The 26,901-nt window shown below is 34.8% G+C and overlaps 1 protein-coding gene and 1 long non-coding RNA gene across 3 annotated transcripts in view; one reads left to right on the top strand and one right to left on the bottom strand.

Moving 5' to 3' along the window:
• Positions 1-867: 867 nt before the first annotated feature.
• The window catches only part of LOC149030694 (uncharacterized), a 27,760-nt gene continuing 1,726 nt past the window's right edge, over positions 868-26,901 (top strand). Inside the window, exons 1-3 of one of the 2 annotated variants that reach the window (XR_016178520.1) lie at positions 868-1,038; positions 2,993-3,159; positions 3,414-4,013. This is a non-coding gene — a long non-coding RNA (uncharacterized LOC149030694). Of the gene's footprint in view, positions 1,039-2,992; positions 3,160-3,413; positions 4,014-17,151; positions 17,343-26,901 lie in introns of those variants that run through there. The other variant, XR_016178519.1, reaches the window with a different exon arrangement.
• Positions 11,605-13,266, bottom strand: LOC107064225 (uncharacterized). Its single transcript, XM_089178401.1, has 6 exons — positions 13,219-13,266; positions 12,822-12,978; positions 12,512-12,746; positions 12,145-12,301; positions 11,920-12,054; positions 11,605-11,827 (listed from the first exon to the last, which is right to left on the bottom strand). The coding sequence occupies exons 1-6, from the start codon at positions 13,264-13,266 to the stop codon at positions 11,675-11,677; spliced, it is 885 nt and encodes a 294-aa protein (XP_089034527.1). The 3' UTR covers positions 11,605-11,674.

The raw sequence follows: 26,901 nt of genomic DNA, 5'->3' as shown, positions 1-26,901 counted from the left end.
TTGACGAAATATAAATTATTATCATAATTTTTTTTTTATTCGTAAGATATAATAGATACGTGTAATGGCGTGACCGTGCTATATGATACTACGAGAGACTTGGTATAACTTCGAGGAGATGGAGGAGGAGGATGTACATACGGTATTCGAATAAGAACGGATGAAAGTGAGGGAGAAAAAGAAAAAGATATTCGTATTTACGTCGCGTCCCATGCTCCTTCGGATTATCGCGTAGATTATCGCTTATTATTATTTGAAAAGGAAAGAAGGAAGGGGGAAATGCAAGAAGAGAGAGAGAGAGAGAGAAAGAACTGAATCGTCGAAGTTATCTGTGATAGGAGAGAGAGAGTATGTATGTGTGTGTGTATGCAATTCGCACGATTATTCGATTCGCGATTCGTTGGGCGTTGAAAAAAATTCAATATAAAATTTATGTAAATACCGGAAGGTAAATCTTGGCAGTATCGTATTCTCTTACACATGGACAGAACGTACACTTCTCGCGGTTGAATAAAATAACCCTTCTTAAGACCGGTTGTTCCAGCTTGTGGATAACTCTATTAGAGATACGACGGTGAACCAATCAGAGCACGTGGCCTTCGATATGGCACCGAGTGATACTAATTTTTGAACGTAAACGTGCACGCGCTCACACGTAAATATAATAGTAACAATCGAAGGAAGAATATAATATATTCTTTCTTTCTATGTAAAAGCATAGATACATATGTATGTATAGTATATAGTGCCCGTCTCGGACGACCGCGGCGCTGCTGAGCGCGCACCGCCACATATATATGTATATATATATAGTTTCAACTTGGTATTGTTGTTCTTCCTGTTGGTTTTCGACTTGGGACGAACTCGCTTAGGTGATGGTCGTGGTGGTGGTTAGATAAGAACGCGTTAACTTCCTTCGAAGAACATAAATCAGAAATGCGTGAGTTTCCTTCGGCTGAAGAATACTTTGAAAGTACGTTTACGCTTACGTAGCTATCATCGTTCGCTTGGTATTGCGATAATCTAATACACAAGACGGTAAATTTCTTCTTACCTTGGTAACATCGTGTTAAAGGATATTTTTAAGAGGCGCGAAATGGAATCTACGGGTTTCCTTTTGCATAATTTTCATCGCTCGATATGAGTACGAGATCGTCCGTTTAACGATTATCTCCTATATTATGAATCTTCTACTACGGTGAACTTTGGATATGTTGTGTGTGTGTGTGTACGTTCGTTATTAATTTAAATCTATTTACTCGTTCTTACCTTTTCCTTCCTCACCTTATATTGGCTGATTTCGTTTCGTACGAGGTTGTACGATGGATAAATAAATTTCATGCCAAACGAGAAAATCAAACCTTTACGCGTGAACAGAGTATCCTTCCTTCTCTCCTCCATTCTTCACACATCTTTTACGATCTAGGACATATCTACCTACCGCTTTACCAGATAATCACCGGACCCGAGAAATACTCATCGTCGTCGTTGTCGTCCAAGAGAATTTGCATTCTCAACATTTATAATGTAAACATTGTAAAAGTAGACTGAAACCGGTGCGATTCGAATAATAAAGCGTTAACGTTGTATCGAGTAATAAGAACGAAATTATTGTCTGTAAAAATATTTCAAGTGCTCGTAAATTCTTGCAATTTACGCTTATGCCATTTTTATTGCGAAAATAAACGATTATTTTACGAATATAGTATAGGGCAGGGGGTTGGGAGGTATGAGGTTTTTTCTTTTTTTCAATTAAATCCGGTACGAAAAGTATTTCAAGGTTCACCTTTCAAATAAGTACGATCGTGTGTCGTTTGAAAATCTGACTAGATTTTCAGGGATTTTTTTTTCTTTTCCTTACAAGAGGAATGCAAGGTCTTGCCCTCATGGATTTTGTTCAAATTTTGTAGGATAATAGATTTTGCTTCTCGGTTTATGAATATATATGGTTATGAGAAATGAATTTCAGGATTAAACTGCATCTTTATTTAGCATCTTTAATTGCAAATATCTAAAAAATTATTGAGTAGTGGCCCCTATAACCATATATATTCGTAAACAGGGAAGCAAAATCTATTTTCCTACAAAATTTGAACAAAATCCGTGAGGGCAAGACCTTGCACTCCCCTCGTTAGTTCATTATTATATTTGGACGGTATATAAAAAAAATGTTATCTAATGTTATCTAAGATATAACGATCTCTAAAAGTATCACCGAGTAGAAAGATAATAATAATGCGTTCGAATTATCGAATTATCATTATTTGAAAAGTAAGAAGTCGTTTCTTTCCGAAAGCGGATTCCAGGATTTTCTCATGCATTGTTCAGTGTCCTATATATCTGGCTCATTGTAGATGCGCCACAAACGACGAGCATACAATTCTAAACATTTCATTATCATTGTGGCCTGTTCCCGCAGTATAAGGGAGCTTTAAGAAACCAACTCTACCTCGTAGTTGTAGCACAACTTGTCCGGAACTTATTGCGAATTCTGCATAATCGTGTATTGCGCGCGTCATGGCTACACACAACAAGAAACTCGCGATAATCATAAATTTTCTTCGTGAATATCTTAAGGGATATCCCGTTGGTACTGATAATCGAACGAAACCAACCTAATGTTTGTCTATTTTTCTTCTTTTATTTTATTTCTTTCCTTTTTAACGCATACAATGCATGCGAGAGAGAGAGAGCGAGAGAGAGAGAGAGAATAAGTTGGACACAATCGAAATAATTTTGTCGCATAAAATTTCTTTAGGAAGTTGTTTCTGTATAAATATTTTGCAACCATGAAACAAGACGGCAAGTGGTAGAGTAGGGATTTATAGCATCGTTTTATTATCGATACGGGGAATCGGTAGTTCACGTGGTAGAAAACGAAGTAACACAGCCAGCTAGTTTCCTTTTCCTTAACTCGATACGTTTAAAGAATCCTCTTAGCTATCTAGTAATTTCCTGAACTCATAAATAACGTGTCAAGTTATTCTTACAGATATATCGGTAAATTCAACGAATCAGGAAGGAAGTAGTAATCAAGAAAGGAATATAAAAGTCATCGTTTCGAAGGGATATAGTCTGTTTTTGAAGAGAATTTAACGAAAAAATATAGTCGCATATATGTCGAAATAACGCCTATTTCTTGACCATGATGACAGCTTTGTACGTACTTTACAACCATAGTATTCACTATCGTAAATTCTAACAAAATCATCACTACCGTTAAAACGTTTAAACTTTCCACTTCTTCCAAAAGCAAAAAAAATATATTCGAACGATCTACATATACATAATATAATAATACCGTTAGCAATATCTACAAATAAGCATTATTTCGTAACATAAAGAAAAATTTAACTTAGTTCTTTTTTTGTATACGCGTATTTCAGGTTAATGATAATCTTCTTGCCTTTCAGGTAGTTATTTCAATTGGTTTCGACCACGTTATATGTAAAAATCGATTGGAAAGTTAAAGTTATTTCGGTTTACCGAAAAGAAAAATAAGAAAGGTGAAGAAAGGGATGGAAGGGAGGGAGGAATTGAATTCGAGGGAGGAAGAACGAAAGAAGCCATGCCCTTCGATGGGCTCACTTCGTAGAGCATGTCGTAACTCGCGTTACGAGTTCTTATGCAGTTTGTCAATGAGTACGGGTGCGTTTATCCTGCGGCTTACCGCACGGCTGCCTTCATCAGGCACTCTAATGGTCTCTGAGATACGCCGTAATAATAATTGTACGGAATAAACTTTCGACTTGGTCGTTACTAACTACCGCGATTATTATAGGCTTGAAATTATATCCTTGTCAAGAGTACCTTACAGTACTGTCAGATTAAGACGCGTACGTATTATCGAAATCGTTTCCTTATTAACGTATCGACGAACGAAGTAAATACATCAATTTAGTTCTATCGCGTGAAAGTGATATCAAAATGACGTACCTAAAGTGTTACTAAAAAATTAATAACTTAACAGAAACGTATTTGTTATCAACGGTAAAGTGAACATTTATCTTTCAGTTATGTTTTAAAATCGTCTTCCTCAAATTAACGTACCATCATATATTTACAAACCGTTAATAATCATGTAATGTATATGTTATTCGCAAAAAAACAACTTCCTACGATTCCACGAAACTATGAAACTGACATTACGAGGTGGTCTCTCAGAACGGTAGTAGCTTTTAATACCTACACTGTTCAAGCTTGTTTTTGTTTGCTTGATTATCAGTATAGAGAACTGCATGTTGATTATTTACATAGCAGTTAAAAGCTATACGTTCTCGGCCGATGCGTTGTGTTGCAGTCATTTTCTAGATGGACTTTGTTACGGGTAGAAAACGAGCAAGACCATGGTTGTGTGATCTTGAAAGGAGCCATAAATAGAGCCGGAGCATGATTAAACAGAACCGACCGAGTGAAATAATGGAAGAAGAGTATTATTCCTGTTCCTTCAAGTTCTCTGACTCTTCTCTTTCTCTTTCTCTTTCTTTTTCTTTACATGTTAGTTCCTTTGTTCAATTTCCCATGCCGACCGTGTTAACTCACACTAACGTAACGCCTAATGTTTACGGAAGTCGATCAAATTTCGTGACTCGACTATCAAGAAATCATAGTTTCTAACTTTAACCATTGAACTTTCCTTCGCAGTAGTTCGAATATGTTCTAGATGGTAAATAATACGCGGACACCTGGTTCATAAACGTGCATTGGGACCAACGCTTGCCCGGATGAAGACACGTGAGCACGATTAGAAGGCGAACTGAAACTCGAGACTCTCATTGCAGCTTGTGCTTGGATTATAAATTATTTCATCCGTAAAATAAGAGGACAAAAAGAACAAAAAAAAAACAAAAACAAATGCAATCTCTAAAAAGGGAGATTCTGTAACCGTGCACTTTAAGCTTAGAAAGCATTTAGAACGAGACAGACCTAATTTTCTTTAGGTATTTGACTTCCGGCTAACAATGTTCAATTGTGTAAGAGTACTTATTAAGTATTATAATTATTTACAAACGATCCAAATTAGTTTTACTCACGAGAGTTCAAACTAACATGTAAGAAGAAATATAATAGAAAAATGGATAAAGTTAAAGTATTTCTCCTATATGTGTAAATAACACAGAACCCTGGTATTTCTGTTATATCGAACGGTCATGAATTTGCCGCAAGAGGTTATTATGCAACGTTTATAACTCGTACCCCACGACTCGACGACGAAGATTTCGATAAAAAGACCAAGATACCGGGTGCAAGACAAAGGAGACTTTATTCCTGTTTCTCGTGCTTGCACCGTAGTTGAGTTCATATTGTCTTAGAACAAACAAATAACAACGTTCCGACATCGTTGCTCCTTTTACCGTGTCAGGGTTTGCCCGACAGTAGTCTATGTCCGTGTAAAGGCGGACCGACGGGGACGAGCTTAAAGGGGAAAGTCATAGGAAATAAGTATAACAGTACCTCTATGTAAGTAAAGTTCTTCGTTTGCGAATTCGTTGTTGTTGTTGTTGTTGTTGTTAGTTTTGTTCTTCTCGTATAGCCTGGAAAGGATAGATCGAGAAGTCGGAAGGATCGGAAAGGAGTCAAGCAGGCAGGCAGACACGCACATACACGAACAAACACATACACTCTTACGCGTTCACATGCTGAACGCGTATTCTCCTCTCAACGACAATGGCCTCGGTTCTCTTACCATAATGTCACATTGTTCCCCAAGTATAGATGCAGATCACTGAAAGACACACCCACGATTGCGTTTCGCTCCACAACGGGACTAAAGAGCCTTGGTGATTGTCATCAAATCATTTTCCTTTCTACCGTGTGTCGTTCTTACATCGAACTATCCGATGCATGCACCGCAGACAACGTGCCATTCTCGTGCCGATAATGCTCTAACATAGTTTCTTTTATATATTTATACATACACACACATACACTTATTCGTAGTGTCTATCGACGAACGCGAACAGCTAAAGCTATCGGCCAGATCGTGTCTGCCTACTTTTTTCTTTCTCCCCATGTGCGAGCCTAAAGCGTCTGACCGCGTAAGGCTCCGCTTGCACTTTTCCACTTACGGAATAACTATATATATATGTATAAGTAACTTTTAACTCGACTGGCTTCTTAGTGTTTCTCAATGGTACTATCTTTCTCTCTTTCTTTTCCTCGTCTTCGGTATTCCAAACTAACTTACCGATCTACTTGAATATATTCGTATCTCCATTTCTAGAACGCGAGAGAAGATATATACGGTGAACACATGTCTCGTCCTACGAAGACGGTAAAAATATGATAAGAATACAAGATATAAATGACTTACAGTGGTTTAATCCGCACGATAAGTGGCGTTTAATAAATCTAGGCCCCGCTGGGGCCGAACGTCTTAAGCGCGTGCTAAAGAAAGAAGAAAGAAAATAGAAGAATGAGATAGAGATAGTTAGAAAGAGAGAGTGAGATAGAAAAAGAGAAAAGAAGAAGAAGAAGGAGGAGACGGCAAATGGGGTTGAGAAAAGACTAGCTTGCAACAAGGAGCATCGTGATATCGCAAAAAGGAAGTACATAGTGAGTGGATGAAGAGGAGGAGGAAGAGGAGGAGGAAGAAAGAAGAGGAGAGAAACGTTCATCGGTCGGGCGTGCCGTGGGCGTGAAATCGTGCCGAGATTTATCTTCGACTCGTCTTCATTTCGTCCTTCGACAAGCCGTTCAGCGTCGTTCGTGGAACGAGCCATGGAAGTTTTCTCCTACCGACGTTTTCACCTCGGCTCGTAAATCTCAAATAGGTTATAGCGATAGAAAGAGAAGGTAGGATAGAAGAACTCTTCATAGAGTTCGTTCCCTTTGGAACGAAGGGAAGATTATCGATCTTCGTAGATCGATCTTTGTAACCGATGGAATACCAAAGAAAAAGTAAGAGAGAGAGAGAGAGAGAGAGAGAAAGAAATGATAAGTCATATACGAAGAACGAGCGAATTATACGATCGCATTTTTATTTTTCGATCCTTTCCGCAATCAGAGATCGTTCGATGTGTTCTAATGTCAGGAATACGTCGTCGTTTGAATCGCCGGGGTGCGAAAGATCGAGAAGAAGTGCCACGAGCAAACTCATGGTTATCTCTAACGGTTCGGTTCTCTACGTACGTTCGATCATCGTTACCGTCTTTATTACATTCGTACGAGTATAATCTTCGATCGTATATCTGTGATTTTTCGTATAAAGGTACTAAGAAACAGGGGTAACTTTCCTTACGGGGTTATCGCGAAATTTTTTAGTCCGTTCTAATGAAAAATACAACGAATATACCTATCGTAATGTTAGATCCCCACTCTCTTGTTTACATTTGTAAAAAACGTTTTGTTTGATAAGAATATAATATATCATATGATTATTATTATTTTTTTTTATATAGGTAAGATAGATCCTACAAAAAAAGATCCAATTGCAAAAAAGTTGTTAACCAATAAAATTTTCTTTTATTTTTCTATAAATCATACGATGTTTGTTAAGGTTGAAAATAGATGATTTACCAATAGAGAGATTGATGGTGGATCTAATTATGATTTACCCTCGTATCTTTCTTTCTCTCGGGTTTCCTATTTATCGAACAAAGATCTTTCATTCTCTCTCCGACGTTTGCACCCTTCCCTTTCTCTCCATCTTTGCATCCTTCTAAACCTTTCTCCGTTTATCTTACACGGTAAAGGTCTTTGGTGTGTTTTACATGCTTCGTAATCAGAGTCGTGACTACCGTTCGTTCGCACGATGGAGCCACACAAGAGATTTCGTTCGAGGCTGTTATATATGGAGTGAAGCTTAACTCGCGATCAACTATCAACCAAGATCGCAGGTTAGTTGGGGTCGGCACTCGTTTAACGCTTTTACCTAGCCTGTTAACGGACACCTACCTTGTTCCTTCCTTCAGGAGAAGTCTTCCTATTTCTAAAAGAGAAAAAAAAAGAAAAAAGAAAAAACAGTAAAAATAAAGATTTGTAAAACGTACAACACAGGTAGGCTAAAAATATTTCTAACATCGACTGGCTTTCAATAGAATACGTAATCGCACGGTCGTTTTATTGGAAAGTGTTCGAATGGTGTTCGAATGAATGCCACAAGTTTTTGCATTCGAATAAGACAGCAAACAGTGTTCAAGAAGGAAGAAGTATCTGATACGATAGAGAGACCGAGAAAACATAGACACCACCCACACGTACATACATACATACATACATACGCATGATTGCGAAACGTTGAATATTTACGATCTATATTATCATCATTATTGTTGTTATTATTATACGAGTTCGATTAAATGATAAATTTGCGAGTTAAATCACAAATTAAATTTAATTATGATGGTTTATTAGGGATTCACCTTACGCTTTATTTCAGTTCAAATTGCCTACCGTTTTCGTTGTCGTCGTCTTCGTAGTTGTCGTTCTACTCGTACAGGTTCACCATCGTCGTCGCATGCATCACGCGCGTCCGATTTAAAATTGCAAATGAGTAACGTGCATGTAGTATCGTGCTGGTCCGTGGATGTAAATCTTCTTCCCTTTCGAACAATAAACAGCCTTTTAAATATACGAGATGCCAGCTAAGGGAAAAGGTGCGATTCTTTATTCTTCTATAGTTTTATCGATCGGAAATCGTACGATTGTAATTTCGAACGTTCCCGTAGTTTGTAAATAAGTTTCGATCATTTTACTTAGATCACACACGAAGCTCAGTGTCGAATACAAAATAATTCAACAGATATATCAGAGATCGACGATCGAACGATTTGTGTCTTCTTACGTCCATCAAAATGAATACGAGTAAAGGATTCGAAATTGAAACTAATGTCACCGATTTATCCTCTGACATCGTGAGACGTATAAATCGTTTCTTACTCAACACGTGCGTCCTTCTTCTCGAAATAGAAGCGTGCCAAAAACTTTCAACCGAATGTTTCGAGAATGAGAGACCCTAACGATTCAATTTAAACGTATTAGTTTGTTAAATAAGATAAGAAGAGAGTAGTCAAAGTATGACGGAACTGATGTTATTTTAAACTTTGACAAAAAGTCATGCATTTTAGTACATATGTATCATGGTATCGCACGTGCATGTTCAGTCTCTTAAAATTCATTTAAATGAGTAATAATATTCGTGTGGTTATGATAATTATTCTCATCCCATTAAATTTTCTAAAAGACTCGGTTAAATATGACAAAAAATCTGCAATGTCTAAAAAGATGGTACATGTATATATTTTACACTTATAGATTGCTGCTACTATACACTTTTATTAATTTATTTATTTCTAGTAAAAAATAAAAAAATAAACTAATCGCACTAGAGTTGAAGCATTTGAGAAGATCTTCTAACGTCTTCAATAAATTTATTTAATATATTCATTTAAATTTTTTATTTAATATATTTATTTTATATATTTATTATTTAATATATATTAATTATATAATATATTTATGATTTTTTTGAATAACGATGCGAGTGACTATAATCTTCGTGATATTTGTGATAGTATTACCACTATTTGTTAGCTGAAATTCCTGTTCGTTTAAGTGTCATAAAAGTGCAATCGTAAAATCGACTTGATACGGCATGTAACAATTTGTTAACACCGCAAATACCTAATCAAGTATTTCGATCATTTTGATCATACCGATCTAAGGTCTGTGGAACTTAGGTTAGTCGTTTAATTATGCTTGCTGGTATATACTGATAACGAGATGAGAACATTAAAAACAACAAAATAACATAAAGGAAAAGAAGAAGTAAGATGAAAAAGGGGAGACTGAGGGAAGGAGGAAAAGGGTTAAATGTGCTACCGAGCGTAGATACAAGAAGCTTAGGATAAAGCTCGAGTATGATTTTTGTTTCTTTTTCTTTTTCTTCATCCTGTGTGGTCCGTCTTAGGCTTTTTCTTGATGCGCGAACGCGTAAAGGTAAGGTCGACTTTCTCATGGCGTTATTCCGTAAGCGTATGATCGTTTACACCGACGTAGTTATTCTCAAGTTGGTATCGGCGCTCCTTAGAGTTAAGAGAAGGATATTTGACGGCATATTTATTGTGGGAACGGAAGATTCCAAAGAAATATTACATTAGCCTTTCTCGTTATACCCTACTCGAAATATTAACTAACGGTTGAATAAACTTAACGAAATATAGATAAAGACAGAAAAATAATGTATGAGAGATAAAGAGAATTTGCGAATAGGAAACACACAATTGTGAACTCTTGTATCGACGAAATAATGTTTCCTCGTTACCAGAAAATTGATTATGCTGACATTACGTTTATTATTTTTATTCTTTTTCGTTATTTAAATAAAAAAAATAAAAAAATAAGAAAAGAATGATCAAGATATTAAATGGTATATCGACCTTATTCTTCATATACAACGAATCTTTCCATCTCTTTCACTCTCGTTCAAATTGAATGAATCATCAACGAGACGATTTCTTTCGTGTAACTTAGTGAAACTGAAATAAACGCATCGTAAGGAGATGATTAAGAATGCTACTATGCTCATGTCGGGTCGATCGTACTTACGAATGGAACTGGTAAAGAAGAAAAGGAGAGATCAATGACATTAGAAAAGGTCAACTGGTTCGACTCAGAATGACCTTTATCATTCTTTCGGTGGTCAGACTTCGATGACAGATCAAAATTGTTGCGATATATATATACGTCTATTAAAATGATTTTATTCTTACGAATGATAATATTTTGTACTTTTAAAAAAAGTGTATATAGATTTTGATTAAATGACAAATTTGGTAAGATGGTTATAATATAATAATAATAATAACGATTTAAGATGTTTATTGTTATTGGAGAGACTAAAGAAGGCGGTACTTGTTCTCTTTCATTAGCTTGGTAACTGGTAACGTAATCATTTATCATAGTCCATCGAGTATATTACGCATTGTAACATGACAGAAGCTAAATGATGTCTTTATCCTAAACGACAGGTAATATTACGAACATGATAAATCCGTTCGTTAATGTGTGTGCTACGATTGTGCGGTGATTAAAAAATGAAGTAATGAAAATATGATGGTAGAAAAGTAGTCGAAGGATATTTAACTGTGATCTTTCATATATTATTGTAAGAGAATTAGTTATATGGATAATTACGTTTGTTCTTGTACTTTGGATGCGTTATTTAAAGGAACGTGAGCCGATTGAAATGCAACGATGATAGCTCACTCTTCAAATTGCTCGATGTTTTCTCTGAGTTAAGCAAGTTGCGTCATAACTCGCGCTACGACAGAGAAACAAAGTAAAAGAAAGAAAGAAAGAGAGAAAGAGAGTGGTGGTGACTGCAGGTCGTTCGGGTGGTGCAATATCATCTAAATAAAAATTCACAACGCGAAGCGTACGTTCCCTTCCTAGGCACGACGTTTAAATGTTAACGACAATGGCGAGTCATGTCAGATTGTTCGTGTCGAAGCGAAAGGGCGAGAGGCATGGCCACGGACCTTCTATTTGCATACTTTATTTCAATCTTTTCCATTTCATAGTAATCTTCTATTCGACAGTTTAATCAAGAAACTTCACAATGATATTATTAAACATTAAATATTACATTAAAGTAATTCAATATAGAGAGTTTGATTAGAATTTATATTCATTTTATATACACACACAAATACATTAACGATAGAACCGTTAATCAAGTAACTTCCATCGATGAGAGATTCAAGATTTTTTCATTGTTATTCAATGTCTCGTAAAGGATAATATAATTATTACGAAGTTGGACCATACGATGCCACAAATTTAAATGTGTCATATCATTGCAATCTTTTGATTCTTTTTCATTGGCCTTGAATATAATTCATTTTTTAATATTTAAGATTAATTATTAATAGCACATAATAATATAAGTTGTCATACTTTTTCTTGTAGCATTTTAACTTGAAGATTTTTCAGATGAAAGTATAATTCGTAAGACCAACAATCGATTGTTTCGGTGGTACGAGTTGCATTAGTCAATTCAATCGACTCCAGTGAAGTTTTGATTAGGCCAAGGGCCTGCAGCCAACGTTTAATCTACAATAAGATCAATCCTCTCGTAAGTTAATTTTGTAGAACGTATTGGATTAAATTTGATTCAATGATTTTTTTCTTTTCTTTTCTTACTATCGTGATATCTGTGATTAATTGTACAGCAGATGGTCGCATGATGCTGATCAAATTACCAACGATCGTGTTATAGTTTTCGTTGTTAGTCGTATACCCTAATACGGATGAGTTCCAATTGGAAGATGGTCCACATTGTACGCTTTTAAACCCTGATCTTTGTAAATAGTAATCATTCAAAATCAGATTTAATCGTTAACACGTTCGCTACCACAAACCATGCCTTTTTTATATTTCTTTTTATACAAAATATTAATTTATATATGTACATATAAAATATATTAATTAAACTAAACAATATCACACATACGTAAAATATTAGACTATATATGGTAGCGAATGTGTTAATATTCGATATATATCTTACTTTGTAAAGAACATAGGTATGACATTGTCAATTATGAAACAAGACGGTGTGAATAAGATTTGTTTGGCACAGGAAGCTAATCGACTAATGACAAATACCAATAATTGACCAAAGGCTCCACGATATCGACGTACGTTCGTATTATTACCACCGTAAATTCTGCGATATCGTCTTTTATAAATTCCATGTTTCGTGCGATTTCTATCGCACATGAATAAAGAATAATAAGTAGTAACTGTAATTAATAGATAACAATTAAAACTATTTCTAAAAATATGAATATTAGCATCTAAATCAGAATTTAACTTACAATTTTGGGTACTTGACAATGTTGATGCCGATCTTGCTTTAGGATGAGTTATGTTAGCATTATTACTATTATTCCTTGCCGATTCAGGCATAAATTCTTCAATGATTTCATTTAATTCAACGACTTTACTAGGAAACGTATCGAGACACTCGAGAGCCTAAAAATAATTGACTTTTAACCTCGAAACTTTGACAAGTTATTTCTTTATTTGATCTTATACGTATACATCACTTATAATAGTTTATTCACATAGTAAAATAAAATAAAAGTGTATGATCGAACGTTTAGAAAGTGATTCATATTACAAGTGATACACGTTTGAATCGTGAGTAACCTGGGGTCAACAATGAAAAGTATACACGTAGGTTATGTGTAAAATAACAGAAAGACATTTTACCTTATGTTGAAGGCGTTCTAAGAATAAAAGTTCTGCCTTGGAAGACATCATTTCACACAGTAAACACGTTTATATCAGAATATATTTCACGTGAATTTGGATTAATGTGTAATATACTTACATATTGGCAATGCAACGCGGAACAGAAGTTCCGTAAATTCTAACTATCAAAATTAAAAATAAAATACAATCGATATTATTTTTAATATTTATCGTATCTCACAACTCATCTCGTTTTATCTGTCCTTAAAAAATAAAAGAAAATATTTATTTATCGCTAATAATACCCGATGGTTGATTATTATTGATTATTATTATTATTATTATTATTATTATTATTATTATTATTATTATTATTATTATTATTCTATTATTGATATTAGGAACTCTAAAGTTCATTGCTGCAAATACCAAATTCCGCCAGTGTTTCGTTCCTGAATGCGACCCCTACATTCGAGGTCTTCGTAACTCATTTCTTTAAGAAATACATTTTCTATAAAATAATAATTTATTTTCATGGAATAATTTTAAAAAGATACTCGTTAATTTGACAATGAATAAATAATGTCGTAAGATATATGTCGTCTGCTAGATTAAGAAACTTGATATTATTGACTGATGTGTTTTATAACATTCGTAATGACGATTGTGACGTATCGCAGTTCTGTTAGAGAAAGATAGAAGGAGGAAGAAAGAAAAAAAATAAAAAAGGAAAAAGATAGATAGAAGAAAAGTAGTCAGAAGGCAAAAAGAAGGATTTTTCATCGCCGTGGGTGATTCCACTCGAAGAATTCGCAGAAGGCCCCAAGGCTTCTTGTGGCTACCTATGAGCGTTATGAATTATTGATTCCTACATGCATTCCATTATAATCATCGACGAGGTTCCCGTCGTTGTGTCGTAGAGACGCACGATTACGTCTAACGTATCCTCTAAGGAAGAAACACGACGACTACTCGACACGATATTTTCGTTCTTCTTCTTCTTCTGCTTCGAGAGTACGATTCCTATGCAGATCCTGTAGACAGGATCGTATTTCGTAAAGACTTCTTTTTCTTTTATATATTTTTTTCTTTTCTTTGCTTCTTTACGACGAACTATGCAAACGATGGGGTCGATCGTTAAATAACGATTGCTCCGATCTCTCCTCTGACTAAACGGCATCCACTTGATTTTTTTCAAAGCACATTTATATGTATGCACGCGTTCTCCATTTGCGAGTTTGTTAACGATGCAAAGAGTTGTTGGAACAAAGTCTCAAGGGTAATTTCGTCGAACGTTTGTGCCCAACGGGCAAAGTCAACGATATTCTATTCCCTACTAATTGTAACTTTGATTTTATACTCCTACGAGATAATATTCATTCGTGATTATATATCCATATGTAATTTTTTTCTTTTCTATTTCTTTTTAATCCTTCTATTACTATGATATTATTAGACATTTGCTATTTATCTAATGAGATACTTATTTTTATTTAAACGTAAGACTAATTAGAATCAATTAATCATCTAAATTCATTTGAAATTAAAATGACCTTTTATTCAAAATTACCATTATTCTCCAATGTCAAAGATTTTCATATTATTCATCACGAATTTTACAATGTAATTATATTCAATTTTATTCAAATTTAATACAAGTCAACTCGAAACATGTTTAATACTAGTAATAAACGATGTGTATTCTTATTTATAAATAGTAAGAATGCAAAAAAAAAATACTCGTGAGACTAACCAGATACTCAATCAATATTTGCACAACTCATTGTATACTTACTACTTGTTAGAATATCTTTCTAGTCGAATAATACAACTTTATTCTTATGCGGAAGGTCAGGACGCTCTACTGTAGTAGTAATAGTAGTAGTAGTAGTAGTAGTAGTAGTAGTAGTAGTAGTAGTTTCACGAGTCACCTAACACTTTGAAGAATACTACTGACACATAACATTGTAACGTTAATGAAGTTCTCTCGGATTGATAAAGGAAAAAATAGATAGGGACTAGATGTGAGCGGGGGTGGGGGAAGAGAAACGACGATCTATCACTTTGCTTAAGATGCGTATTTTTGTAAAATACTTGAATGAATTTGATTCTGGTGATTGAAAAAAGAGAGAGAGAGGGACATTGATCTCGTGTATTCTTCTTGTCCAATGTTAAGAACTTCGTTCCTTAATTACGGATTACGATTAACTTGTCCGTTGAACGTAAAATAAGGTGGTGGTTGTGGTGGTGGTGGTAGAGGAACCGTGAGGTTGAATCAAAGTTGCACGAAGAAGTACCTCCGAGCATGGGGATCGATCGATAAATAGATAGATAGATCCTCGTTAAGCCGATTCTTCCTTTCTCGCAAATTCATTTAGCTTCGAGGTATTTCATGTTGCGAGTATAGTCACTAGGTATATATAAGTTTTTATTTGTATTTTTCTTCTTTCACCACTTCTTCTTCTTTTTCTTTTGTTTTTTTTATATTGCAATCATGCAATAGTATTACATTTTCGTTGTAGGTACTATTTTACTCATCAGTTCTCAGGTAGGTAAAATACATTTGGTTATTTTACTGGTATACGTCTTTAGAGAATTAACGGCTATAAGCAAGGTTAATCAAGATCCTTGATAATCATAAGAGAGAGAGAGAGAGAGAGAGAGAGAGAGAGAAAGAGAGAGAACTAATAGCTCAGATACATGGGGAAAATAAAATATATTTTAATTGAGCGTGTATATAGTCTCTTAGAGCATATGGCTTAAGCTTTAAGATTTTAAATATACTTTATAAAAAATGTAATTAATTAGTGATCCATGTTATATATACCGAGTATACACACATCTTTCTATAATATATATAACGATATTTTTACTTCTCTCTCGCGATAGGCTTATATATTATAAAAGGGGAAACTTTTAATTGCCATGCGTCAAACGTCTATCTTTTAATTATACCATGTTATGAATCGATGAAAAATAAGACAAGTTTTATTTCGTTAAGTTGAATGAAACTTTCTATGAAAACAGGATAAATCATGAATAAATTGTATCACTTGTTTAATGTCTTCTATCTAATACAAATAGATTTTTGCAATATGTAATATATAATACGTACTTTTCGATATTTATTCAGAGTTAAGCACCGATCGATAGCAAACCCAACTCTCCATTACAATCTAATTACATTTCGTTCTGACACACGTGCCTTTGCTTGTACCCCTGGGTTTAATGACAGGTACAATTTATCCTAGTCGAGATTGTAATACTTACTTTGTAAAATTGGATTGCAAGGATGGACGCGTTCGATATTGCATTATCGATCGTATTCATTAAGATTCGATTTTGAGTTAGTTACTATTGGCTACGAGATGCTAATTAAATTCCTATTTCTTTTTTTTTTACGATTTACGAAATAAATGAACTGTGGTGGTTTAATTTCGTATTGAAGGATAAACTTTGTTTTTTTTTTTGTTAGAAAAGAAATTCATTAGACATTCATTTAGACGTTTCGTTTGAAATATTTTCTAAGATTATTTGTTATCGCAACAAATGCCTTTTACGAGATTTGTAATTGACGTTTTCCTTTGAGTCTAGTATATACATATATATTGCTGGAAATAAAAATGTTTCGAAGAATTTTTCCTAATTAAGATGTACTCCTTTAGCACACACGTTCATTGCGTAAAGCAGTCAACTTGATTTAACATACATCCGAATACGATTACCCAACAAAAGTTTTACAACTGAAGTACGGGTAGATTGGTAAAGGGCTTGAGAGAAAGAAAGAGAGAGAGAGAGAGAGAGAGAGAGAGAGAGAGAGAGATGGAGAGTAAAAGGGGATCGTAAGAATAAGAGAAAGAAAGTGACAGAGAGTTCTTCTATTTTTGTTTTCTCCTTTTTTCCATTTGTATCGTCTTCGTTCTTTCTCTCATTCTCTTTTCTTTGCATTAGTCGAGACGATTGCACGTTTACTGCTGCTGCTGTTGCTGCTGCTGTTACCTGGACCAGGTGCAGAAACGAGATCCACAAGAAGATCTACTTACTATGCCGAGTAGTACAATCGGCACCTGCGAAAGCTTCACGAGAATGCGATGCAAATTTTCCAAGGAGACTCTTATATCGGTTGAACCAACGCGTCGTTGGTAAGTACCTATTCGAATATCTTCTCGAAGAGACTCGCGAAGGTCGTAGGGTTCAACGCGTTGCCGTACTAGAGCATCCTGACCTTCGACGTTTAAATAAAGTACTTACATTCGATCGTAAGCATCTTTACTAACTGAGAGGAGTCCATGCGACTTCGTGTCTCGAGTTGCATCGTACTGCATGCAATGAGAAACAAGTTGTTAACATTATAATTAACACAAAAATTCATGTATATTTTTATTATTTCTGTCTAATCAATTAAAATGATTAATTTAGATATTTATAATATAAGGTTGTCCAAAAAGTTTGTACAGATTTTCAGAATAATATTAAATTTTTGTGAAATTTTTTTTATTTTTTATATTATTTTACTGTACACTCAATATACGATATATATATTAAAAAAATTAAATTACATAATATTATATAATATAATTTTTAATATATAATATATGCTATTCATAATATATATAATATTTTTTAATATAAAATGTATTAAATTATATAGTATTATTATTTAATATAATATTTAATATTAATATTAAATTTAATATAATATTATTTAACATAATATTAATTAATTATTAATATAATAATATTATATAATTAATATATTAATAAATAATTATTTAAATATTAAAGTAATTAATATTTAAAATATAAAGTCGAAAGAACTATCATATATAAAAATTAAAAAGACATTATTGATAATTCGAAGATAATAACAGAGAGAAGAGTTAGGATTCATTGAAGACCCATAATAATAAATTTGCATTATATATAATAAGGATATATTAACTGATGATATTATGAAGCATTTCATGATCATGTTTCATTTTACATAAAATAAATATAATGACTCGAATATAAAGTCTGACTGCATTGAAACCTTTGGTCATCTTCGCGAAAAGGTCACATTCGAGTTTGATAAAGTGCAAAAGGGATTATAAGAAGGACTAAGAAAAAGAAGAAGAAGAAGAAGAAGAAAAAGAAGAAAGAGAAATGGGGTAGGGAGAAAAAGAGAACCACCACCATTAGTTTAGCAGCATTGAACGCTATACCTCGAATGTTAATTAGTACTCATGGGTTTATTCTCGTTTTTTCTCTACCCACGCTCTTGCTACTTTACACGAGATTTTCTTTTATTCTCTTATGGTAAATCTTCTCCTATCTTTCTTTTCTAATTCTAACTACGTTTCTCTTAGCTTTATACGATTATTACGATTATTTCTTTTAGCTAGCTGTTATACGAATACAAAAAAAAGGAAAAATATAATAAAAATTTGTCTGTTGTATCAAAGAAGTGTAATACGGAACAGTTGCTATAATAAAAACATAGTAGATGATATAAGTATGAAAAGAAAGATGAACAAAAAAAAAGGATGAACATAAGAAGGAAATTTAATGTTAGCGAAAGAATAACGAAGGAAGTAAGAATCTTCTTATAGTACTCCTATCCTAAGACGTTTCTATGCAAGCGTACTGTCAACGAAGATAACTTACGACCTGCCGGAATAGTAATGGTCGCGGCAGGTATTCCCTCCTCTAGTAGATTTAATAGACTCGTCCTGATAGGACTTGTCACCGCTCATGCTTGACCGTAGAGAGGAGAGAATGATTTACCGGCTAGCATGTTACTTTCGCGCTAACGCGATTTTCAATGACCGGATGAACATCATCGCGCTGTAGTCCATCATTTTAATCCCTCGTTTCGTTTCAAATATGTGACTATTATAATAATCGTTAGAATAAAAATCAACTTTCACAGATGTCATTTAGAATCTCGTAATGGTAAGTAGATTATACTTCTTCATCGTATACGTAACAAGTGTTTGCTATCGATAATGGGGACCGTTTATAATAAAAGTACACAGATTTATTTGGATATCATATTTCACATAGTTAAGTATATATATATATATATATATATATATATATATATATATATATATATATATATATACATTTCCCTCCTGATGTCTAAAAATAGCATACCAAGTGTTATAACCCTAAGAAATGAATCCGCATTGTTATCTCACCCTTCTAGTTGAGAACTCCCCCGTCGAGAGCAGATCCTAAGTAACGTTCTTATGTAGTTAGCCGCGAGACGATCGTACGTTCGATCGGTTTCATGAGCGAGAATGCCGATGAGAGAGACCTCGTCGTGGTTCTATGTTCGTAGCGTGGAAGGCGATAATGAGCCTGCGGGGTTGCGGTGGATAGGTTCATTGGCTCCTGTCCGGGACATCAGGTCCATTGAGAGTACGTCCGTTCTTCGAGTCGAGTCATCGACTGTTGCTGATGCTGCTGCTGCTGCTCTTCTATAAAGAAAAAGGAAAAGGGTTGGTATAGTTAAGAGGAATAAGGACAGATAATACTGAGATAGAGAATACGACTTTCTAGGTTGGAAGATGTCCGTCTCTAGGCGGGTGTTAATGAACTGTCACTCGAGATGTCACTTATCGTCTTCCTTTCGGTAAAAAAAAAAAAAAAAAAATAGGAAGACTCCAAGTCTCTTTTAAAGAAGAAGATCGGCCATCGTTTGCTATCTCTTCTAACCTAACATTGGAACGATCGGTCAAGGTCAGGGACTGACTCGTGCTAGCCTGTGAAGTCTTAATATAGTTCATCGACCTCAACGATTAATCTCTTTAACCGAGAAATCTTTGTGCAACTACACCAACGAGCTGATATACTGGAACTTCAACATTCCATATACCTATCCAGAAAACTACACTTCATTTCATCGTACTTGAACTTCATCCTACGTTGTCTCTAGTAGAACAATATTTCCCCTCTGCGGTTGAACTTCATTCATTTTAAAAACTCTTTACATACTTCCAGCTCTCTCTCCCCCATCTCGATTACATTTCTTCGCGACACGAAGACACTATTCATATTCTTCTAGGTTATCCTTTTTAACACGATTCGAAAGAGCCAATTTACGGGGCAATTGTGGCGCCTATTATTTCTCTTCTCATTTTATCTTACTTTCTCAAATGAAGTTCTCGGTAAGAACACTCTCTTTCTCTTTCTCTTTCTAGTAGGATTTTCTCTTCGTCGTATCTAATTTGCTTACAAGTCTTAACTCTTGTTTACGCGTCGCTTCACGAGCCGTCGTAAAATAAATCGCAGAGGAACATAAGAAAAGGCGATTCGATGAAGTTTAACATAGAGAGAGAGAGAGAGAGAGAGAGAGAGAGAGAGGAGGGGTTTTAGAGTGCAAAGTAAAGAGGTTTATGGGGTGGTAGTAGACGGGTGAGGAGATGGAGGGGAAAGAAAGAATAGCACAAGTGGGAGAGAAAAAGAAGATGCCAAAGCCGTGATATTTGCACAAAGGCTTCTTTTCCCTCTTGAACTCGTCGTTAGCAGCAAGAATATTTCGACGCCAAAGCGTGCGTGTGTATACACTAACCCATGCACGCGTGCACGCGAACGTATTTTAGCCGAGCGCACGCGATTCTGGTTTTATCTCAACCTCTCGTTCAAACATTCGACCTCTCGAATGCGAGTACGCATCACTCGCTTCGTATTTTCCCTCCAATCCCCTGATCGAGTGCGGATTATTCACATTTATATACGAAGGAGTCTTTTTACAAGCCAAGGCTAATAAAAGCTCCTTCCAAATGATTCGACTTTCCCTTTAGAAATAATGACAATGACATTGAGGATATCCTTGGATTATCTTTCGAAGCTTTTCAATGTATTGGGTTGTCCGGAAAGTTCGTGCCGATTTTGACAGAAGATTGAAATGCAACGCATTTATAAGTTTTATTTTGGGGTATATATTTATTAAATTATATATAAGTGCCATTCTCCGTTTCACAACCTTTCACCATCTTTAAGGATAACTTCAAAATTTTGTCCTTTCAATACTTCTCAGGTTTTTTAGCAAAAGAATTCTTTATGCCATCTATCTACAATCGGCACGAACTTTCACTTTCTTTTCATTTTTGTTTTGCACTAGTAATAAGATATTCAAATTTTTGTTCAAAAGTCGCATTGCTTCCGATGACTAGGGAGAGACAAGCTTTCTTATTATTAAAAATATACGATATACAAGTAGCCCTCCTATAACACGGTTTCACACAACACGGCATTTTCTAGGAACATAGCTACTGTGTTATAGAAGGGCTACTTGCGTCTTCCCGCTCTTTAACCTGTCTTCTATCTTATTCTCTCTCAGTCTAAATCCTATATTTTTATCTCCCTTTCGAAGTGTTTCTTCGCAGTCTTCGTTACAGCGTTTTTCATCGTTATCAAATCACCCCGATTCTAAAGAAATTTTCACTTGAAAAAAATGATTGAAACGATAGAGAAGCGTGTTCCACAATGAATGAACTCGATACTTTATTAGTGACATTAAACCATAAAACGCGTTTCATTGTTTAATATCAATGAATTCTGGCACGCGACAATTTTCTCCGTTCTATGCACTTTAAGTGGTATCTATCTTGAACGTAATAAATGAATTCCATAAGTACGATATCGATTTTACGAGAAGCTTCTTTTATAATATTATTATATCGTGAGCAAAGTGAAAATGAAAAAGAGTAAAAAAATTCATAAAGCTGAGTCTGGTGTCGATGAGATTGGTAAAAGGAGTTCAACAAGCTTATAAGAGAGAAAGAAAGAGAAAGAGAGAGAGAGAGAGAGAGAGAAAGAGAGAGAGAGAGAGAGAAAGAGAGAGAGAAAGAGAGAGAGAGAGAAAAGCGTTTAAATATAGACGTGGGCCGTGCTAAGTTTATCTTTATTGAGGTTTATGTCAGTTCACAATGCAACCATCGTCTACCCTCGTCATTTTACGATCTAATGTGGTTGTGCTTGTAATGCGTGTATGCAGGTCGTATTACGTCCATGATCACCGTCGATTTCTCTCTCTCTCTCTCTCTCTCTCTCTCTTTCTCTTCCTATTTTCTTTTATTCTACGAAGAGAGAGGGTCGAAATATTGATGTAATTAACTAACATGTTGTATGTCTGTACGTGGATAACACGTGATACTTAGACAAGACGTCTGGCTGACACTCGATCGTTTCTAACGCTTTTAGTTTCTTTTTTTCACGTGTTTTATGGACTTCTTCTTCTTCTTCTTCCCTCACCATTTTTCTAACTTTTCCCTCATCACTTTTCCAACCCATCACCCACCACTTTAATAACCCTTTTTCGAGATTCACCTTCAGACTTAACCCTTGTCTTCTATGAAACTACTTTTAATAATCATTGTTCATATGACTTTCTGTAAAAGGAAATTCTATATATTACGAATATTATTTTTGTTAAGTATATGTAGCCTTTGTAATGTTATAAAAACAAAAATCAATGAAAGAACTTTCACAAAGGATAATTTGCCAATTATAAATTATATTATTATATATTATATAGGGTTTATATATGGCTATAGCATTCGACATTCCATTTTTATTGCTAAAATTTGGAAAATGGTAGTTTTTATATGCTACCCCTACCCTAAGATCATATCACTGCTATCACACTGGTATATATGATAACAATATTATTATAAGTAAACCCTATAATTATCTTACTCCTCGATACTCTGCATTCGTCTCATTCTTTTGCAGCTTGATTTTAAGGTTTCACTTCTACTATATGGGATCTGCATACATGATATTTGTTTTCTAATCCCTGTTAACGTGTATACAAGTTATCTAAATTGTCCATAAACAGGGTTAAAACTTGGAAAAGATAAAGAAGGAAATAATAAACAAAAAAAAGGAATTTTTTTATCGTCGTCCCCCATCACGTTAATTGAGTTGGCACGGAATTCATATGAGACTGTGACACTAAACGTACGTCATTGGGTCAACGATCAAAAGATAACCTACATGATCTTCTCGTGAGACAATCGCTTTCTTTGAAACTCATGTTAAAGTGACGTTACAACATCCGTCTTTTGAGGAATCTCGTTTAAACGATCTTACCCTTTTCCTTGAAAAATTTTTCATGATTTATACGATTAAGAGAAAAGTCATGACAGATCACGGATCGATCGATCGATAGATCTAAGTATTTACTTATTAACATTTTATTTTTTTTATTTTATTTTTACAGTTTGATAGATTTATATTGTCAATTGGAAACGAACGAACGAACGAGAGACAAAGTTGTGAAATTTTACGAGTCTTTTTTCATCGTATGTTCAATTTGATCTTTCAAGTTGTCATATATATATATCAGATTAATTTCATCTGCCATTATAAAACTTGTGCTACGAGAATACGAAAAAGGGGTGGTATTGTAAAAGTTACTTTACAATACCTTTTTTTAAAGGATATATTATATTGAGGTTGTGGCAGAAAGCTCGAGGCACAAAACGCAAAGATGTTCATTCTCAACCATCTGCCGTTCATTGGGCATCGCATCTGTACGGTTATTCGCGAATCTCTACGGACTTTGCGATCTCTGCGGACTTTGCGGACTCTGCGGATCGTTTTGTAAAGCGTTACGCTTCGATAAAGTACAGCTGCTTTTCTCTGATGGGATTTTCTAGAAGAGTACTATCCCTTCGGATGTAATTTATCGAAGTGGTAAAGCAAATGACGGGGTTTAAACGAACGTAACGATGGAAGCGACAAGTACGTCGATTCTATGGAAAAGTAGTAATAAATATTTTCTTTAATGTATTTTTTATTTTTTATTTTTGTTCTTTTTCTTTCAGCTCTTATACTTCGACTGTTAACTCGATCGTAATACTCGAGGCAATTTTGTTCGTTGTTGTTGCTGTTGTAATTAAAGGTCTCCAGCGAAATTATGTCTTCGACTATCTGTATAATTACGAGTGTTTCTATCCTTCCTCTTATATATATATATATATATCTCATCTTATTTTTCTTCTTATTCTTCATAAAGTTAGCGTTAAACTATTGAGAGGAATGGTTATGGAGTGGTCGAAACCGTATCGGTCGTTCGGTATTTAAGGGAACGTAAAATGGATTTACAGTAACGTTGTTAATTATATAACAGGAAACGAGTCATCTGCAATTACGTCTCTATTATACCATCGAGCCGGAAGTTAACATTTATATAATATATGTGTATATATTATATATATGTGTGTATTGACGCACCTGTGTCCGTTAACTTTTGCTAGTTGAGTGCACGTTTGCAAATAAACGACTGATCTTTATTCGTCATTCTTTTACCGTTTTATTGGCTTGAGATATATTCATCATTTTTTTAACACATATATACAGACTATTATAAATTTTTCATTCGTACGAATATATTGAAATATAATTTTTATTTCTATCATTATTTTTAATATTCAGAGTTTTAACATTAACAAGAATTCGTAGCAATAATTTATATAATTTTTAAAATCAAATTTTTTTATTACGACTAAGCAAATATAAATTTAACATAAAAAAAGCAAACTAATGAAATAACATTTAAAAAGTAGATACGATTCGCGTGCAATTCAACGACGTTTCTTCCCACGTTGGAGAATCAAAGTGCATCGAATAAATTCGTTTTTTCTCTTGGTTGGTTGGTAATGACACAAGATTATTTTAAGCTTATCTATCTCGTACGACGATCACGCACAACATTATGGAACGACATTAATAATCTAACGGCTTCGAGCCATATAGCAATGATTTTCTCTTTCCTTTTTTATTATTATCATTATCATTAATTTACTTCTTTTTTAATCAATGCAAGAATATACACCTACGTGATTTCGTTCGCGGAAGAAGAATTTAGGTTAACATTTATCTTATCGTTAATATAGCTCAATATTACGTATGAAATTCGATCCCTCTTCCTATTCCCCCACCCCTACTATTTTTAGTATCTAGAATTAGAAATGTTCCTCAATTTCATTTACAGTCAGGTAAGATACAATTTCCAAACAAAAATGTGTACCTGTTTAATTTTGAAAAACCAATCCCCCGCCGCCCCCAAAATAAAGAAAAAAAAAACCATACGAGGAAACAATAAAGCTGGGTGGGTGGTTGGTTGGATTTAGTATTGTTTTAAATTTTGTTTCGATTTAACTTAACTCCGTTGCAAATCTATCTAACACACATAGAACCCTTTATCTGAATTGGCATTCGTATTTTTACAGACACAAGCCAGGTAAGGAAGGAAGGGTTCCCCTCTCCCGTGAACCTTAACGTAGTGTTCGTTCACGGCACGTTAAAGGCCTCTGGGTGCCACGACGTCGGTGTCTTGCACGCTAATTACACGCCATATCCACGTCCTGAGATTGAACGCGGACGATATTTCATATTGGACGGTGGTGCACCTCTCTTAGGTTGCGCAATATTCATCTAATAACGTTTTGCGAAAGCGAGAGCGAGAACGAGAAGAGAATATCTCAAGCTTCGAGCTATCGACCCTCGGGGAGTGCGGGGGTGAGAGAGGGGGATAGGAATAGTATCTTGGTAGAATTTTAATATAACACATGCATGGATATATGCATACATTTAAAGTACAGGATAGGTGGAGGGTAAACCGAATCTAATCTTTTTTTTTTATTAATATTATTTTGGTTTTGTTCATTTTATTTCGATTATACTATCGAAGCATAGGGAAAGAAAATGGAATATCTACGAACGACATTCCACGAACGCAACGAGTCGGCGAGCCTTTCTAATTTCTTTGCTGGTTGGCGCAACACTCGCTTCTTCCTTCTCTATAAGTAGATCAATTAGTATTTCTATCTAATCGCAAATTGATCTTCATAGCGAACGCTTTTCGCTTAAGCGAATGTGTTTTTCATCTCTCCTCTCTTCTCTTCTCTTCTCTTAGATTTTATCTTCTTATTTTATTTTCTTTATTCTCATACCCAACATTCTTTGTAAGGATTTTTTTGCCATTTTCGATAGGTCGATAGAAGAATTAACATTGTGATCTCTTGCTTGGTTCTCCTCATATATCCTTAGAAGTGTGTCGTAACGGGTTTACTCGAACGGAATGAAATCGCAAAGACGCTTAGTCGCGTTAATGATAGAAATCGCGAGCGTAATCGGACAGAGAGATAGTTAGTTGTTACCGTGTTGGTTGCATTAGCGTCGGTTCAGACGTAATATTGCGTATATATATGTATGTATATAAATCTATAGGGTTGCTTTTGCTGCTTCTACTAGAAAATCTTGAAATGTCGTATTTGCAAAGAGTTACGCTAATGTCGTTGACGATGCGTAACTAAATGGAACGCTAGTAGTCAAAGAGTGTCGTACGTGTTAGCCTAATTAGGAGATGACTTCGAACCGGTGTACCTTGATCAAACTGAAGAAGAATCCCAGCACGTGGTCGTGGACCTAACGAACAACTTGTTGAACCGACATTTCGACATTTCATCGAGATAATTCATAGAGATTCTCATTTAAATCTATCATTATCGTTATGATTAATTATCTGGAATAAAAACAAAGAATCCTCATTGTCGTATTTAAAGGATTAACTTCATTTTAACTTTAACGTTAGTTGTTCCTATTTCTGGCTTATTCCTAAATGTGTCTGTAAACCATTATATGCCCGAAGCTCCAGTTTTCTCTTTAGCTTATCTCTTTCGAAGTATCTAAACGTCCCCGTCA

The sequence above is a fragment of the Polistes dominula genome, unplaced genomic scaffold, assembly GCF_049000335.1.
Source record: "Polistes dominula isolate Pdom_NZ unplaced genomic scaffold, Pdom_raw_medaka contig_77, whole genome shotgun sequence".
Classification (NCBI taxonomy): Eukaryota; Metazoa; Arthropoda; class Insecta; order Hymenoptera; family Vespidae; genus Polistes; species Polistes dominula.
Note: the sequence above shows the minus strand (reverse complement) of the source record. Positions and strands in the feature narration are given on the sequence as shown.

Bases quoted from the DNA above. Each gene is read 5' to 3' on its own strand.
- LOC107064225 (XM_089178401.1), bottom strand. From the start codon at position 13,266: ATGTCTTCCAAGGCAGAACTTTTATTCTTAGAACGCCTTCAACATAAG. The intron at 12,979-13,218 runs GTAAAATGTCTT...AATTATTTTTAG, and splicing joins TAGAACGCCTTCAACATAAG to GCTCTCGAGTGTCTCGATAC. The intron at 12,302-12,511 runs GTAAGATATATA...CTATTTACAAAG, and splicing joins ATACCTATGTTCTTTACAAA to ATCAGGGTTTAAAAGCGTAC.